General features: G+C 43.3%; 1 protein-coding gene across 1 annotated transcript in view; it reads right to left on the bottom strand.

Annotated features, from left to right (window-relative positions):
• Positions 1–11658: 11658 nt before the first annotated feature.
• The window catches only part of AGBL1 (ATP/GTP binding protein like 1), a 248195-nt gene continuing 242312 nt past the window's right edge, over positions 11659–17541 (bottom strand). The window contains exon 21 of the mRNA XM_032700663.1: positions 11659–14512. Coding sequence (XP_032556554.1) covers positions 14206–14512 — 307 coding nt within the window. The 3' untranslated portion in view covers positions 11659–14205. The remainder of the gene's footprint in view (positions 14513–17541) is intronic.

The raw sequence follows: 17541 nt of genomic DNA, 5'->3' as shown, positions 1-17541 counted from the left end.
ACCTGGCTGGATTCCCTTGGTGATATTTTTCACTCTTTCTCATAGGCCCTAAGAGTATCCATATTACCTATGCCCCAGCCTTCATCTTAACCACCTTCCTTCTTCCCTCCAGCATCATCACAGCTGTCTTTAACTGGGCTCCCTTTATCTTTTCCTGAGACCTCCCTCCCATTTTAATTCCCATTCAAATCAGCTTATTAGTGAGACAGACTGACAGCAGTTTCCACCTGACCCCTATAGAGGATTAAACCCTCACTCCCTTCCTTAGCTACAGCAGAACTAACCTCTCTAAGAGCTTTAAAAATATATTTCTTTCTCTGATAAAATGATATTAGGTAAGGATTTAAAGGGAGATCTATGAAAGGAGAAAAATAGCAGTGACAATGAATCGTCCCTCCCAAATTGTCTTTCTGAAAGCTCTAAATGGCTTTGTAACAGCATGAAAGTGCTTCCTGATTATTGCCAAGCTGAGGCTTAGGAAAGCCCTAAGGGTAGACAGGGAAGGGGTAAGGATTATATAAAAACCTACAGGAAGAAGGGGTGTGGTAGAAATGCTGAGGTCCCTGACACTCTCCCTGGGATGCTAGAGCTGCCCCCATAGCAGAGTTTCAAGGGGAAATCAGGGCTTTGTTTTTTCTCTCATATGAAAAACTTCCAGCTATTCCCTATGCAGGGGCAGCCTATTGGTCTCTAGGTTCCTGTGGACCCCTGTCATGACCTTCAGCAAGATTTTGCAGTAGAAGTTTCAACCAGGACTTACCAATTTCCCACCAAACAGTTAGACACATTTTCCCACTTTCTAGTGATTTGTCCCTTCAGATCTTCCTCTCATAACATAAGTGGGGCTGATGCCTCACTGCCAAACCCAGACTCCCCAGGAGAGCATGTGGGTAAGACCTGGCCAGATGCCACCAGTGCACATCCATGGTCACAGCCACCTCTAAAGCCAGCAGTGCTTGCTGCAGGAAGGAGCATGACTAACACAAACATCATGCTGTGTTCCCATGGCAACCAAAGTGTCACGTTCATCATCGTCTCATTTCTGGAAGAAAAAGATATAGGTCCAATGAAAAAAAATCCAGGAGTCCCAAAGGGCTTTGCTAAGGCTGGACAGACTTCTAACATCATTGCTCAGGGCTGCTGGAAAGTGCAGCACCCAGCTCCGTGATGGAACATGGGTTTGAGCAGGAAGGAGGCTGTCTGGGGTTAAAATGCATCCCAGTCAGATACATTCAGTTTATGTCTTGTCTGCTCTGTGTCACTTTGAGGCTAGGGACTCATGATCAAATTACCACAGTTTAGAAGTTACTAGATGTTAGTAGAAGAGGTTTCAGCTCCACCCATCCTATCTCACATTTGACATGACCTGGGGATGATGGTCGTTGCCAGTTACCTTTGCTCAGCGTCCCATGGTGGCTTATTAAACCACAGTAGTTTACTAATATGGCTAAAGCTGGAATTGCTCTGCCAGAGGCAGCAGAGACCTCTGTGTGCATCGAGTCCCCTCCTGGAGCTGCCACCATCTCACTGTCAGAGCTTTTCTCTGCTGAAATCTGTGTCCCAGAAATCAGACCCAGCTGGGATCCAGCATTCCCATTAGCATGAGTCCGTATGAGCTTCTCTGTAGTGACTATATGGCAGCAGTTAAAGCATTGCCATGCAGATTTGGACATTGGAAGCTCACCTTTCACCTCTAAGACAAACCTTCTACCAAAGGGAGTCTAGAGATGCATCACTGGACACTTTCAGAGCTCTCTGATGTGGTCTTAATGGAGGCATGAGAAGATCTAAGGCTGGAGGATTCATTTCAATCACTTTAAAATCAGTTCCCCCAATAATTAGGGTTTTTTTCTACAGAAAAAAAAAACAAAATGAGAGGAACTCCCAACCTGAAGAACAAAACTGAAAAACTTTAAAAATGATGCTTGAGAGAAAGCATCTGCCTACAAAAGATCATCCCTATGCTTGAGAGGAAAAGGGGAAGGGTAGCAAGGAAGAAAATGGCAGCATTCTACGGGGAGTGTCTGGATAAGGCAGGAACAAGTGATTTTAACACTCCAATGTCTCTACATCCCCACACCTGACTCTATCGAGGTGTGATGTTTAGATGATCTAGTATCATAATCAGAACAAGGGGAAATATCCCTTGACACTCATGGTCAGGTGATATTTAAAGAACTCTGAAATCCAAAACATTGGTGAAGTTGTTATTAATTATTAGTTTTAATCCTCAATTTTATTTTTATTTGTCTTAGTTTTCCTTCCCTGAGCAGTTTTGCTGGCCCAGCAGTGAAGTGTTCAAGTCAGATTTATACCTGTAAATGGGGCAAACACCATAGCTAAGAGATTGTCCATATCTGGAGCAACTTCTTCCTCCTTAAAAACCAGACAGAAACCTCATGCAGGTAGCCTTTCATGAGAGGGATAAAGAGAAGCTACTTATAGAAGCTACTTTGATGGTAGAAGAAACAAGGGATTAAGTATGACAAAGGTCAAGGCAGATGGTTGCATGGATGTAATGAAATTTTGGCCTCTGCATGACATCTATGAAGGATGCCTACTGGAAAGTGTTCAGTATTGTTCAATGGGCCCTGGGCTTTGATCCAGGGAAGTTGCATCTTGTCCTAGGTCTCCAACTGATTTGTAGCATCACCTTGCTCAAGTCACTCAGCCATTTCACACCTTTGCTCAACTTTTAGGAAGCCCTATGTAATCAGGAGACGAACATCCCACTCATTTCCACTGCCCGGACCACAGCTCTCAGCAGAGGAGAGAAAAATTAGTTTCAAAGCTCACTATTTCCTCCCTGGGCTCACCCAAGCTAGCAATCAGGTGTTGGTAACACAGATGGAAATACCTGAGGGGACATTAAGGTTCAGCCTGGTGTCCTGTTATTCCACTCATGTGCTGGTAAACAACACATTACCCCCAGGGTTAGGTGATGGAAAGGAGTCCATCAGCCTATAAGGCCTGAGATCACAAATACAATAGTTCTGGATATACTTAATTAAACACAGCAGTGTATTCATTCATGCCTTGCTGAGTGGTGTTTCTGCAAAGGGGATGAGCCATTCTGGCAAGGTAAGTGTACAATTCCCTTCTCTTCCCCAGTGGAGCAGCAGAGCAGGGTCAAGGCAGCTCATGAGGGAGATGTGCTGCCTGTTTGTTTGCTCCTGTGACTGGCTGCCCATTTAGAGGCTGCCAGGGAGCTGGAGTGTGCCAGCCAGGTTTTTGCAAGCACGTGAAAATTAACAAACCTCACTCTGAGCTGGAAAGGGCAGATAATTGAGAGAATTAAAATTAAGAAAGAAAAAAAAGGAAAAAAGAGAGGAAAAAAAAGAAAGAACATGGAGATGAGCCAAAAGGAAATACTTCAAAGGCCCATACCCCGCAACCCACATTAATGACAACAAAAAGAAGATGGGACCCTTACATTTTAATCAAAGGCAATTATTTTTTTTAAAAGTATTATAACTCTGCCATGCAGGAGCAGACCCCCTGCCCACAGAGGTGTTGACACAGCCAGCTAGCAAGAAGAAGTGAGGGTTTCCTTGACCACCTTCTTTCTGCACTGTGAGCATTAGAGAAAGGAAAGCAAGAGTGAGCGGGTGCTCCAGGAGAAACGCCTCCAGGGGAGAAGCTACAGGAAACCAAAGGAATTAGAAACACGATTGAAATCTAAATCACAGCTTTCTGTGGCCAGTCTCTACAAACACTGCACGTAGGATGTGAACTTGAAACCCAAAGCCAGCTGAATCAGCAGCAGAAGGCAGCAGGTTGGCAATCACAGGAACTGGGCAGCCTGGGTAGATTCAAGTGGAACTGTCAGGACCGTAGATATACAGAATAGCTCATATATATAGATACATAAATGTGTGAGCAAGGCTAGACAGGGTAAGTGTGACCTCAAATGCCTAAGGAAGATGCTTGTCTGTAATCCCTCCCCTCCATGAAACGAACACATCCTTGTCTGCACTGCTCAGGCAGGACCAAATGCCCACCTGCAGCCAGTGGGGCAAGTGGTCTTCACAAGAGACCAAACCAAACCTTTTTCTGGGATACAGGTGTTGGGATCTTTGTTCCTCAGTGCATCTTTGTGAAGGAAGGGGGGAAAAATGGAAAAAGGGAAAGGAAGTTGACCGGCACAGAACTTGGGTGAGGAAGATCAGAATAAGGCTGAAGTGTGTCACAGGATGAAGAAACTGTCCTCAGGAAACAACATGTAATTGTTTCCATTAGTCTAAAAGAAGAGACACTGAAAAAGGGAAAAGGGCTTACAAAGCCAATGCCTCAATTAAATTAAAGAAAACAACAAAAAAAACAGAGAAAGAAAGGAGAATAATTTATGAAACACTCGCTTATTTACATAAAATGAAGACAAAAGGTGGTATGTTTAGTTGTAGTCAGAAGCTGAAATTTTCCATGTTTTTTGAGGTAGTGCCACATGCAGCCACAAGTAGCAATAGCCTGTTATTCTGCAAAATTTCTGTAACAGCATGAAAAAATGAAGGCCAGAAGCAGTCACACCTGGATTAAACTGCTCAGCCTACCAAAGCCTGTGCCTAGGTAGCAAGGCAATGAGGAGAGATCACGTTTGGGTAGAAAATCTGTAACTTGGAGAAAACAAATAAACAGACCTTCCAAAATGAGGTATGTTGCTGCAGGTGGTAAGATGCAGAAAACAGTTTGAAAAAGAAGAAATCCAATTTTCAATACACATTAGAAGCTGTTAGTTTATTTTACTAAAAACATTATACCACTCAAAAAAATCTCTAATGCTGAACAACAGGGGATATTTCACATATTCTCTCTACACAGGTTGTTCAAGACTTTCAAGGGCATGTAGTGATTTTTGATATCACCTGCAGTGTTACTACAGTCTGGGCACTTCCTATATAAACAAAACTCCTGGATTGTTGCAATAGTAGGCAGTTAGGAAAAGCTGGCTCTCTGTAAACAACCCTTCTTTCTCCAAAATTTTGGGGCTTACTGAGAAGTCTAGTACTGCCTGAAGTCCTAGTAGAGTGAGCCCTTTATTCTCCCCAGAATTATATTGAGGGAAACAGAACTTCTAGCTTTGAACAAAATATTTTTTTGCACCCCAAATGCCATTTCTACTAAACTCCCTGTAAAGTTTGCTAAGTATCCCTTGATCCTCATGCAGCATTAGGCCTGATAATCTGAATAGTGTTCTCTGTGTAGGCACACAAAGGGAAGATTTTCTGGAATTGCTAGCTGAAAACACCTCAAAGTATGGCAAAGGGTGCTAGCATATGAGCCACATGGGACTTGCTTTGCAAGGCCAATCTAGTTTCATTTAATTTATGATCTGTCAACAGTGACAAAACTTGATGAAGGAATACTGTGCCTGAAACCCCTTACTTTCCAGTTTTAACAACTGCCTTCTTTCTGCAAACTTTGTTTCTCTGGCATCCTCAGACTGTCAGGGCTGCACCACCACTACCCCTTGACACTTCTGACAGGTGGCAAGGAAGCTGTGCCATGCTGCAAAGGACAATAAGCTTTTTTTGGTTCCCTGTAGGTGTTTAACCAAGCAGCAGTGCCTCTGAGCCATTTAAAGTTTGCTCACAGCAAAGAATTCTGTGACCTTCAGGATATTAATAGATCCAAGGTCCCTTTATTCCTGGGGAGTGGGCAGGTGACACTTCACCATTTATGACCTGCAATTACTCTCCCACCCAACAGAAAAGAGTTTATTGGCCTACAACAGTTACCAGGGTATGAGTGGTGCCATTTCTGACAGGGCCAGATGCAAACAAACATCCTGGTGTGACTCTGTCTCACTCTGGTCTCTGTCCCTCTGTGATGCTCAGCCTGATGAGCACTTCCCATCAGTGGCATGGAGTTGCCAAGCAACATTTGTCGTGTCCCTCCCTTCTCAGGGCTCTGTGGCAGGTCATGCCTTGAAGACAAGGGGCTGTTGTGAAGAGTGAAATAACTTTCCTTCTCTCTTCCTACTTGAAAATGAATCATTCTGAATATAAAATATTAAATCCTGCATTCAGTTTCTCAGGATAAATATCATGGAAAATTGTTTTGAGGGAATAAATTCAGTGCCAGATGCCAAGGACCAGTGCACCATACCCAGCACACACGTCCAGAATACAGCTAATATTTCTGCACCATACACATTATAAAAAGCAGCTAGAGCTGGTCAAATCATAGAGAAAATTATTGCCAAATAATTTATTCAGCCATAGTCACGAAGGAATTAATCTTATCCATTATTCTCAAACATGACTCAACCAACTCCTGGAAGTAACAAAGCTAAAGCTTCTAGCTCTGAGCTTCAAACCCTAAGATTTAAATTCTTACTTAATTCCACAACTCTTTTCCTCTTGTTATTATGTTCAACAGTGTGCTGCTGCTGTTCGTGTGCCAATGATACAAGGTTAGAAGGCTTAGACAGTTCAAAATGTTCTCTCTCCACCAGCAAAGCTAAAAAGTACAAAGCAGCTCTTACAACTGAGAGCACTCAGGCCAACTGGCACAGTGGCTTCAGTGTGCACTCCCTGCTCCGGGGCTCTCGGCACCTCCCTGACGTCAGCCACCAGTGAGAGTGTCTGCTCTGATGCCAGTTTCACCTGGGATATAGTCTCCCAGATCACCAGTATTCACTGTATTTGGCTCTGGAGGAATGGAACTGTCAGAGCAAAGGATGGTGTTACAGAGCTGGGTGCAGGGAGCTCTGAAGCAGAGCCCTGTGCAGGTGAGGCTGAAGGTAAGGTTGGCAGGTGAGTTGATGTAAATAGAGGTGTGTGAACATGGAACTGAGCTTCAGCAAAAAGATATGGGATTCTCTGAAAAAGCAAATGGATTTTCCACTGTATTTTCCCAAGTACTTCAGTAAAATAATGCTCTGCAATTGTGACTCTGGGATATCTTCTTGGGGTGGGTTTAAAGCCAGGAGTCCTGTCTTAGCTGATAGTTTAACCACTCAGAAGTTAATAAGGCAAGAAAATAGCTCAGCAAATGATCCTTTTCACATATCTTAGGAGAGGATGTAGATCCTCTGGAGGTATCTGTTTCTCTGCATTTACTCTGTACAGAATAATTTAGACTAGATCAGAGAATCACGGGATGGATAAGGTTGGAAGGGACCATTGGAGGTCATCTAGTCCAACCTCCATGCTCGAGCAAGGTCCTCAAGAGCACACCAGATGTCCAGATGGCTTTTGAATATCTCCAGGCAAGGAGACTTCACAACCCCTCTGGACAAACTGCTCCAGTTCTCAGTCACTCTCCCAGTGAAGAGATTCTTCCTCATATTCAGGTGGTACTTCCTGTGTTCCTGTTTCTGCCCGTTGCCTTTCATGCTCTTGCTTGGCACCTCCAAGAAGAGCCTGGCTCCAATTCCTTGATACTCTTCCTTCAGATACATATAGACACTGTGTGGTTTCCTCTCGGTTATCTCCTCTCCAGATGCCTAACTTCTAGAAAGCTAAAGTTTTTGGAGGCAAAACCTGTCTCTCATAAGGAAATCCTCACCTTCCTTACAATTATTTAATATAAACCATATTTCTTTATTTCTTTATGGAAATGTAATGCAAGAAAGTATTGAAAGCTTTCCTAAAGCAAAGACATATGTTACTTCTGCCTTATCCTCTAAGCCAATTAGCCAATAAAAGAAGGGAATTAGATCAGCCTGACAAATCCATGTTGATTCTCTTTTACCACCTTCTTATCCTATAGCAGCTAATGAATTGTTTGTTTCATAATTTGTCGAGGTTTCTCTGTAGTCACTCAGCTTAGTTGGCTGATTTAAATTTCCTGGCTATTCCTTTTTTCAATCTACACAAATACCCTACTTGTCTTTCTCTACTCTAAAGAACCCTCTTGATATGGTACAAGTTCTTGAAGTCCATTCCTAACTGTTCACAGACTGCTTTCCTTGGGCAATCAGCAGGGAAATTCCTTCACTTCCTACAGTTTGAATTCACTTAGTCAGTGTAAGGATTCTTAATTTACACCCCTTTGTTCTGGCCCATTCCCATCCTCTAATCAGTATGATTTCTGTTATGCATATCTAGCAGTGACTGTTTTAGTGATAAGGGGAGTTAAAAAGGCAATGAGGACTCCAACACTCTGCCTGTGCTCTCCTGCTGTGGTACATCATGAATGCTTTGATTTCTTCTGGCATATTTATAGGATTTTTTTTTTTTCCCTTGTGTGTTCCTAGCCACCTCTTGTTTGTTCTGTGCCGGGACCTTTCTGATTTCATCCACACGTCCTTGGTATCATTATGTTCTCATTCCTAATCTGCTGCTGCTTCAATTTTTAAGAAACAATTAATTTCTCATTTCAAGGCATTAATGAGGTCCTCACACACTTTCAGTGTTTCCCTTTTGTTATATTCTTCTCCCTGCCTTAGGAGATCTAGTCATTGCACCTCTGCTCTAATCTCTAAGTCAGTGCTTGCTGGCCTGTATTCCTCTCTCCTTGACTCAACTTACCAATTCCCTGATGTTTCACAGCCAATTAATCCTTCTTCTGCTGTTTCTACTTTCTCTTTTCCATGTGTCTGGGAAGCTGATTAACTCATAGCTTGGTATATGTACTAAGGCTTTATATTCATCCTGTTTAGCCCTTACACTCCTAGCCCTTGGGCAGAGACATTTCAGATGTTTACCAGATTGCTCCGTTCTTCTCCCCAGTGCCTCATTTTCACCTCTATTAAATTTCCCATTTTCCCAACTCACTAACCAGCACGCTGCCTGGTTCTTGGAAGACTGCTGTGCTGTCAAAAAATCCAAATTCTTTTTGTCGACACTGTCCATGCTTTCACTTCCAGGATTTGTCTGACCCACCTGTGCCACCTTCCACGGAGACCAAAGGAAACACAATGGTCTCTGGAAAGGAGTTAACAATGATCACAGTGATGGGCAGTATTTTCATTTCAGTGATGGCAGATATATGACGGAAGCAGCATTTAATCCCTCCTGTTTGCCTTCCCTAAGGATATCAAATTGTGTTGTAAACACTGGAGATTTAAACCTCATTTTGACCCCTTTCACCAAAAATAAATATTAATAACTCCACTTCATAGACAGGGAAACAAACAGAAAAGCTAAATGACTTTTTATGGAAATGCTGAGGCAAAGGCAGGAGCTGCCAAAGCATGCACTGGAAACCATTCAGGAAAAGGCGTCAGTCAGGCGTTTAGGAGCAAGGGGGCAAGAAACAGGGTTGTGATTGCAATTAGATCAGCTGGTGAGGAGCCAGCCCTCAGTGCCCAGAGCTCAGTTAGCCAAATGCTGTGGCACTTTACTGGGACTAGTTATTGCCAGAGCATCCAATGGAGGATTTTTTTAGTTGTAGATTTGTCTTCCCCTCTCGCTGGTCCATGTGTGAGCTACAAGCAGCCTAATTAATAGCTAAAAAAGCCTCTGACGCTAAAAGAGCTGCCTTGCAATCTTTCTGGAGATCTTACTAGATTGATAGCGGGCACTTCTTTCTGATTTCTCCTTTCTGTCTCACTCCCTCCTGTTCACCTCCTTCATTTCCCTCCCTTCACTTTTTAAAAGTGAAATAGAAGAAGCAAAGAAAAGAAAACATGAAGAAAGTAGCCACAAACTGCTTCATCAACAATAACACACCATGGATCTTCCAGGACTTTTCTGAGGATGTGAGTCCCTGGAAAGGAAACCTAAGGCCAGAAATGATACAGGCTTAACTGTCATGAAAAGCACTCACAAAACCCAGCGCTGAGCACACAATGCAGCGCTGAGGATACGGACTTGGCTGCCGTTTATGGAGTGGGGAATACAGTGGCAGATTTATTCTACAGTAAAGAGGGTTGTTTCTTGGTAGCACTAATACTGACACATTATCTGGGGACGGAAGAGGATGCACAAATAGGAACAATTCTCCCATTTCTCTGCCTGTGTCTCCCCCAAATACCCCCTACTCCTATTCCCTTCTGCTCTCTTCATTCCTCTCCCTACACTGAGTCCTTTGCTTCCTCTCTGAATTATACCTTATTTCTTTATCCTTCTCCTTCATCTTTTCCCAATGTGCTTATATGTACAGGGTTTTTAGTTCTTCAAACTTTTGCATATTATCTCCAGCTGGAGCCTTGTGTCCAGCCCTATGCCTGGAAAACCATACAAGAGTTTTCAAACACAGGGTTAAATCCTGCTCTCCCTAAAAGAGGTGTGAAAACTTCCACACTGTAAGGACCAGGCCACGTGCCAGGATAGGCTGATAATAATCTGCAAAGAGAGGCTTTTCAAACTATCCAGCACAGCTTAAAGAGAAACCATGCTGCATGTCATTGAAGTGGAAAGCAGTGATGGCAACTACCACCACCATCCTGCAAGGAGTAATTGCAGCTCCCTTCTCATCAGCTGACATCAATATAGAGCAAACACCTGGGCAGTTTTACATCCCTATTTTATCCACTTCTTCCTCCAAAAACACACACCTACTTTCACTACTGTATTTTCCATGAGGAATCAAAGCCTTGTTTGTACCTCACATCAGAATGGAGACTGGAAGCACAAACGACTTGGTCAAGAGCATATAAGAGATTTGTGGCAGAGCAAGAAATACAATGTGAGAGTCCCAAATTGCTACCAAGCAGTCGCCAACTCATGCTTTCCATCTCCAAGGGATGGAAAAGGGGCAGTGGATCTTGTCCAAGGACAGATAAGACAGGAGATAGCAGTATCACCCACACCTCTGCTGTTTGGCAGGAGGAGAGAAGCAGTGGAGGAGCAGGGCTGCTGTCTTTCCCCCCTCCCTAATCTCCTTTCTGCCTGCTTCAAAAACAACTCGGTGCATGGTTGTTTATTATTATTATCACTGTTATTTTCCAGAGTGCTGTAAAACTAGGGGATAGAGCACTCTGACAGACTCATAACAAACAGCAGATAAAACTAATTAGATTTTGTTCTTCCTTCAGTTTGCTGACTTGATTATTTTTTCTTTTTATTGTTTAATTATTTATTTTTTAGCCTAGAGGTTTACACACACATGTATTTCACTAGACACTGGCAAGGCATTCTTGGGATCGTCTCTGACAGGAAAGGGCGACTGTGGCCAGGCAGCCTGAGAGCTGGTGAGAGACTGAGACAGAGGCTGCAGTGTAGTGCAGGGCTCAGCACTGCATCTTCTACCCATGTCATGTAAACCACGGGGGGGAGGAAGGAGAGCGCATCTATTCACAGCCACTAAGAGAGTCAGTGAGACAAAAGGCATCAGTAAAAAAAGTTAATGTGCCTGGCAGGAGCCCAAAACCGCTGCAGCAGTGGGGATGAGGCGAGTGCCTCTAAGACACCACCTCTTCTGGTCATTATGGAAATATTTGGCTTGAGTCGCAACCTGACAGCCTTGCTGACACTTGAGGAACGACAAAACGGTGGGGAGCAGGGCAACTTCCCCCTCCGCCCTCCCTTTCTCCATCGGCTGTTTCCAAATTCTTTGGGATTAGCTAGCGACAGAAGGAAAAGGCACTGGCCTCACCGCTCAGCACTTAGCAGGCTGAAGTGAGGTGACGTGCCTCAGCGCGGAGGACAACGGCTTCATTCACTGGGGCAACACCAAACCAGAATTACAAGTGTGCAAGAATAAACAAGGCTGGAGTTAATCTAAAGTTGTTTTACACTCTGTTTTATTAAAGTCAATGCACTTCCGTTCCTCTGTGCAGAGCCTAGTTCTGCTTAATTACCATGACTCAGGGAGAATTTTAATAGCGTGGAGTGCGCGGCGCACATGGAGGCATTCTCCTGACCTCTAGAGGTCTGTTAAAAGAAGAGGAGCATCTGCTCCCTGTAGATGTTCCCGGAAGAAATGAGGCAGCCCACAAAACTTCTTCTCCGGAAGGTTTCCAAGTGCCATTCCCCAGTGGTTGGTCACCCAGTCCTCCCGCTTCACTTCTTCAGCAGGAGGCTGAGCACTCTTGGGCCACAGGGTTCATGTGGCCAGCGCCTTCTGCAGCACCCTCACTACTTGCTGACAAGTTGTTTGGCACAGACATGGGATGCTGCCATGGACAAGAGATTGGCCAGGCTTTTCATATGGCACAGCAGCATTTAAGCAGGTGTGGTTGATGTGCAGGGACACTTTGCTCCCAGCTCAGCTGCTGCACTTGGATCCCAGACCCTGGAAACACCCTAAGGGCCTTTGCCATCTCTCTGCCTCCTGCAGCTCCTAGCACAGGGGGCTCTGGAACAGTGGTACTGCTCAGACACATTTGGCTCCTAACACACATGGAAGATACATCTCTGCTTTTATTATATTAGGACAACTCTTGTGCAGTTCATTGACCAGGGCAGAATTTTCCCACTAAACTGAATTCTCCCAATCTTAAACATTCAGAATGAAACAGCTAGAAAGTTATAGCCAAAATATTGGTGTCTCATTAGGAAAAATGCTGATTTAAGAAGATTTTTTTTCTTTGCAATAGAGTGTACCATTGGTTAGCCTGAGTAAGCACCATTCAGCTGCTGTTGTGGCAGAGCATTGGTACAGAATGTAGCATGGGTGTATATGGGCACATTTACAGACACATATAAGTACAACAGTATTCTTTGTCCTGTGTCCTGAGGATGCTCTGAATGCTGAAGACCCCACAGCATGGCCAGTATATGCTGCTGTCAGGATTTAGCACAGTGTCAGGTTTTTGTCATGACTACAAATGCTGGATTTTTAACCTAAATATGAACATATATTGTTTTTTATTAATAAGTTTCGAAGCAGTATTATACAAACTGTTATAATGGGAACACCTATTTTACCTCTTTTTTGTCCCTTTCTGTGAGCCAACCTTTTATGAAAATTTCCATATTGTGTGCAACAAGCTGCACACTAAAACAAGCAGAACAGGACATCTGTACAGGGACACACACCACACCTAATGAATTAGTTTGGGCTAAGAAGCTCAACTTCTAAGGACCCAAGCTGCTTGTCTTTTGAGCATCATAATAGAGACAAACGGAACTCTTATGTGCTAGTGAAGACTTTAAAATATGTGAATATTTAAAACCTAGGAAGACAGGAAGAAGCTTTTTGTCTAAAGCATAGTTTCCTGCTGGAAAATATGCCTAGGTAGTCTGAGGAAGGGTGTCCAGAAACGCGTGAGAGAAAACCTTGTTCTGCACTAGGAATTCTCTCCACAAACAGCATAGAAATGGAAGGATGACATGGTGCTTTTAATCATGCATCAATATTAATAATAATCATCACTGGTAATCACTGGAGTCCTTGCAGTCTGTAATGCTACAACACACGTTCATCCTTCTCCGTGAGCCTCACAAAGCAGTGACAGAGTTGTGAGCCTCTTGCATCATACAGTTAGTTCCATTTGGATTCAGGACAATTCCCCGTTTGCAGCAGCAGAGTCTAAGACACGTGAGAAGTTCAGGCAATGTGAAGTGTGAGATGCAGTGATGTGATCTCATACTTTAGGGATACTGAGAACATGTGTGGGTTCTCAGTCTGTGACGGATTCTCAGGAACTGGGATATGTGTTTGAAGGCAATTTTAGGAGAAACCAAATTTTTCTCCATTTGGGGATTAAAGAAACTGTTCTGACTGATGCCTGGGCTAAATTCACTCTTGGATATTGCCACCATGACTAATCTATTGGTCAGTTTAGCCCAGGTTTCCAGAGGTTTGCTATGTATTGTCACTGCTGCTTTCCTTACTACGGTACATTTCCTACGCTGTCATTGAGATATAACCAGCTCAGAAACATGCACAGCCTGACCCAACCTGTTGAACACACTGTAAAAATTCTGATCAGACAGAAATAAGATCCATGCTCTACAGCTCAAGAGAAATGAATGGAAACAGAGAGCTCTGGCAAAAGGCATCAGTAACTGTCCCTTCTCAAGGCAAAGGTCTAATGGAGGAAAAGGAGAACTGTCTCTGGTTCCTTGGTCTCAACATACCATTCCTTAGGTCAGTCTGGATGAAACCTCATACTAGAGGCATCCAGGAAACTGGGGATTATATTTAGGAAAGGATGAACTCACACAGTACCATCTGGGCTAGTGGCATCTCACTCTGCCTGGTGTACACATACGGAGTCATTCCCAAAAGATGTATTTTCACAACTTACACAAACACACATTTTTCCATTCCGAACTGAAGCAACACATCTGGGAAGGATACAGAAGCTGGCAAACAGGCAAACATGAGCAGTGACCCATTCGCTTGCTGCCCTGCAAGTCACAGCCTTGTTCACACAGGGCTGCTCTTGAACCCGTTGTACAGCCCAAGCGCTGTTGAACCCAGAGGAAGAGCTGTACTGTTGGGGGCTGGCTGGCTGGAAATGTAGAGCCCCCTTAGAGCCCTGGAGCTGCATGTCTGTCCTGTGGTCACTCCCTCATTTTCTCTCTCGTCTTCCACCCACGAGAGGGACTCCTGGATCTCTTGGTCTAGCTCTGAGAAGTCCTCTTCGCAGTCAGAGATAGTGTCAGTATTGTAATCGATCTCTTCCACACAAGGAGGTTCATCATCAGACTCCAGGCTGCTGTTGCTGCACCTTCTGCAGAAAAATCACAAGAGAGACTGGACGTCACCAAAAGAGGGAGTGTTCTCAGGGGTAAGAGCAAGCAACAGGGCAATGTGTTTTCTAGGTTCAATCTTGGCTCTGTTAATAAGGGATGAGATGGCACTAAGCAAGCTCCTGTATGTCTTTGTGTCTGTTTCATCATCTGTAAAATGAAGGCTGATACTTACCAACCTCGCAGGAGTAAAATCATTATTATTCTTATCACTATTACTGCTATTGCTTATACAGAAGCAGAGTGCTTTACATACAGACAACACCGTTCTTGCCTTGAGGCACTTACAAGGTTACAGAAGCTGAAATATAGCAGAGAAGAAGGTATTCACTTTCCAGAATGTTGCTGGTTTAATCATCATCCACCTCGCTGTAGTTCCACATTTAGTGTAAGACCTAATTAATCCAGGTGGTTGAAGTGCTTTGGCATCTTTTCCTCCTGTTCTGTGCAAGCTCAGAGCACTGCTAACAAGAGGCAGCATGAACAAAAAACAAAGGCTCTTGGATCTTCAAGCACACTGGCTCAAAAGAGGGCAGAAGCACCAGAAGTAGTTGTATTTGGGGAAAAGCATGGAAAGGCTGAGACAGCATGACTTGCTGAAGAAGGGCCAAATTCAGAGGCAAGCCTGAGTGGCTGAGGAAAGACTCTAAGTGGATATCACAGTCACATTGTCTGGTTCTCAGAAAGGTAGGTTACCCCAGCTTGGCCTCTTGCCATTGGGTAATTTTTTGAGACCAGAAAGAAGCCTGTCAGTGCTGTCTGGGTGAGAGTCTGGATGAATCAGGGGGACAGACAGTGTGTTTGTCACCTCCAGGTCAGTGTTTTCAATCAGACTCAAAGCAGGGGAATGTACTGCTTTGGGGGACTGGGAAAGGAATAATAATATCCCACCTCTGGGCCAGAGTTTCTAATTTGTCCCGACCTGGGAAGAATAAATGGCTTGGCAGATGGAGCATACACAGCTTTAATGTGTGGTCTGCTCATTTACATGTCAGTAACTGGAATAATCTTCCAGCTCTCAGCTGTTTCACAGCAGTGTCAGCATCTGAGGTTTCAGAACATACCAAAGGTGTAAAGTATTGCTTTTGGATGTATTGATCCTTCCTCTCCTGCACTCCAAAAAAGGAGTAAGATTTTCCTAGCTCAGACTCCAGATCTTAACTGTATACAGACTATTCTGCAAGCAGAAACAAGCAGTGTTAACCCACTTCTTCTCTTGCTGATCCCTGGGTTAGTTTACTTCAAAGGCTGGGTATAAAAGATTTTCTGAAAGCTTAATAGAGCTGTACAGCTTAAAAATAAATAAAAGAATAATTATGCACTTTTTCAGTTTCTGGCTCTACTTAGTCTGCTCAGAAATCTGGGTCAGGAAGAACTCATACTAAAAATGAAGATGTGACATAAAACAAACAAACTAGGACAATCCTCCCAGCACAAACAGCAACAGCAGTGGTCCCAACTGAGTCTGACCAGTGGATTTGATTTCTTCTTTTATTTTTCATATGCAGGCATGGCATGAGTTACCTTGATACTGAGTACCTATGATAAGGTTCAAAGCTGACTAAACTCAGGGGAACCAGAGTTTTCATTTATAAGTTCTGCTCTTGCAACTTTGCAATCAAAAAGATCCAAAGCATACCTACTTTTAATATTGCACTTGCACATTTTGAAGGAGCTGCTAATGCCATTGGGACAGAACATAGATGTTACTCAGCTCACTAATATTTTACAGATGGAACAGTTTGCAACCTAGGAACTATAGGTCAAACATTTGCTTCAATGGGATAACAATAAAAAAAAAGAAGTCCCTATTATTACTTAAATCTGGGAAGCCCAATAACAGGATCTTCTAAATTTTTCAATAACTTAAATGATTTTAGGACTTTATTTATGAGAAAAAGGGGAAAATTACTTCTACCACAAACACTTTGCTACGGAAGGGAAATCTGGAAGACAACAAACGAGAATGAAGGACAAAAAGCATAAAAACCTGCCATTTCTTTACATTAAAGAATGAAGGGACAGTCTTCAGGAAGCAAATATTTATGCATAAAACCTTTGTAATGTATATCAAAACTCTCCCTTGTTGCCTGCATAGACAGGACACACCAAGGCCATGACAACTCAACAGTGGGGAGATACACTGCAGGGAGAGGTTCCCCACAGGTGAGGATGTGCTTAGACCCTGTTTAGAGGTCAGGGAAGAAGCCTTTCCTCCTAATTTGTTCTGATCTTTGCTCCTTTTCTGTGACAGCGAACGAGCAAGCCAGTTAGTACTGACCATAGTAGTGGTTGCTCCAGCATCTAGACTATTGCCTTCTTTTCCAACAGAGTATTGGTGTTTTTTTGTTTGTTCATTTGTTTTTAATCTGCTTTTTAAAAGCTGCAAGAGAATTCACCTGCCCTCCTCACCCCCACCCTCCTCAAAAAAAAAAAAAAAAAAAAGAGAAAGAAAGAAACAAACAAAAAAACCAACCCAGGGGATATGAAACAGATTTACCAAAGAATAATGATGTTGTCTTACAGAAGGTAAACAAAGAAGAAAACCAATGACACTACATTAGAGAACTCCAAGACAAATATAGTCTATGAATACCACTGAACGTGAATGCAGTACTGAAGAGGTGAGGGGAAGGCAAGTAATACACCTACAGCCAACAGTCCCCCAGCTATCACAGTAAAATATGTGGCTGATCTTCAAAACCTATGGCCTCGTAGCCCTCATCTCTTCCAGCCGATGGGAGCCACAACAGCAATTTGCAACTTCATGATGTGATAAATAGAATTTCTTTGTTTTGATTTTTAATTTGCATATTTATTGAGATATGACTTAATCTTAATTAGTTCTCCTTTTCTACATGGGTGTGTTTTTTTGTTTGCTTGGTTTTGGAAAGCTAGCAAGTTTTGGTACCTTGTAAAATAATTCTGGGTTTTTTTCCTGACTTAACATGAGGAGAAGGACAAGGGAGTCCAGTCCCTCCTTACATGTCGGCATAACTGGAACTTTGTG

This window comes from Chiroxiphia lanceolata, chromosome 12, assembly GCF_009829145.1.
Source record: "Chiroxiphia lanceolata isolate bChiLan1 chromosome 12, bChiLan1.pri, whole genome shotgun sequence".
Classification (NCBI taxonomy): Eukaryota; Metazoa; Chordata; class Aves; order Passeriformes; family Pipridae; genus Chiroxiphia; species Chiroxiphia lanceolata.
This window is presented reverse-complemented; position numbering and strand designations above follow the sequence as displayed.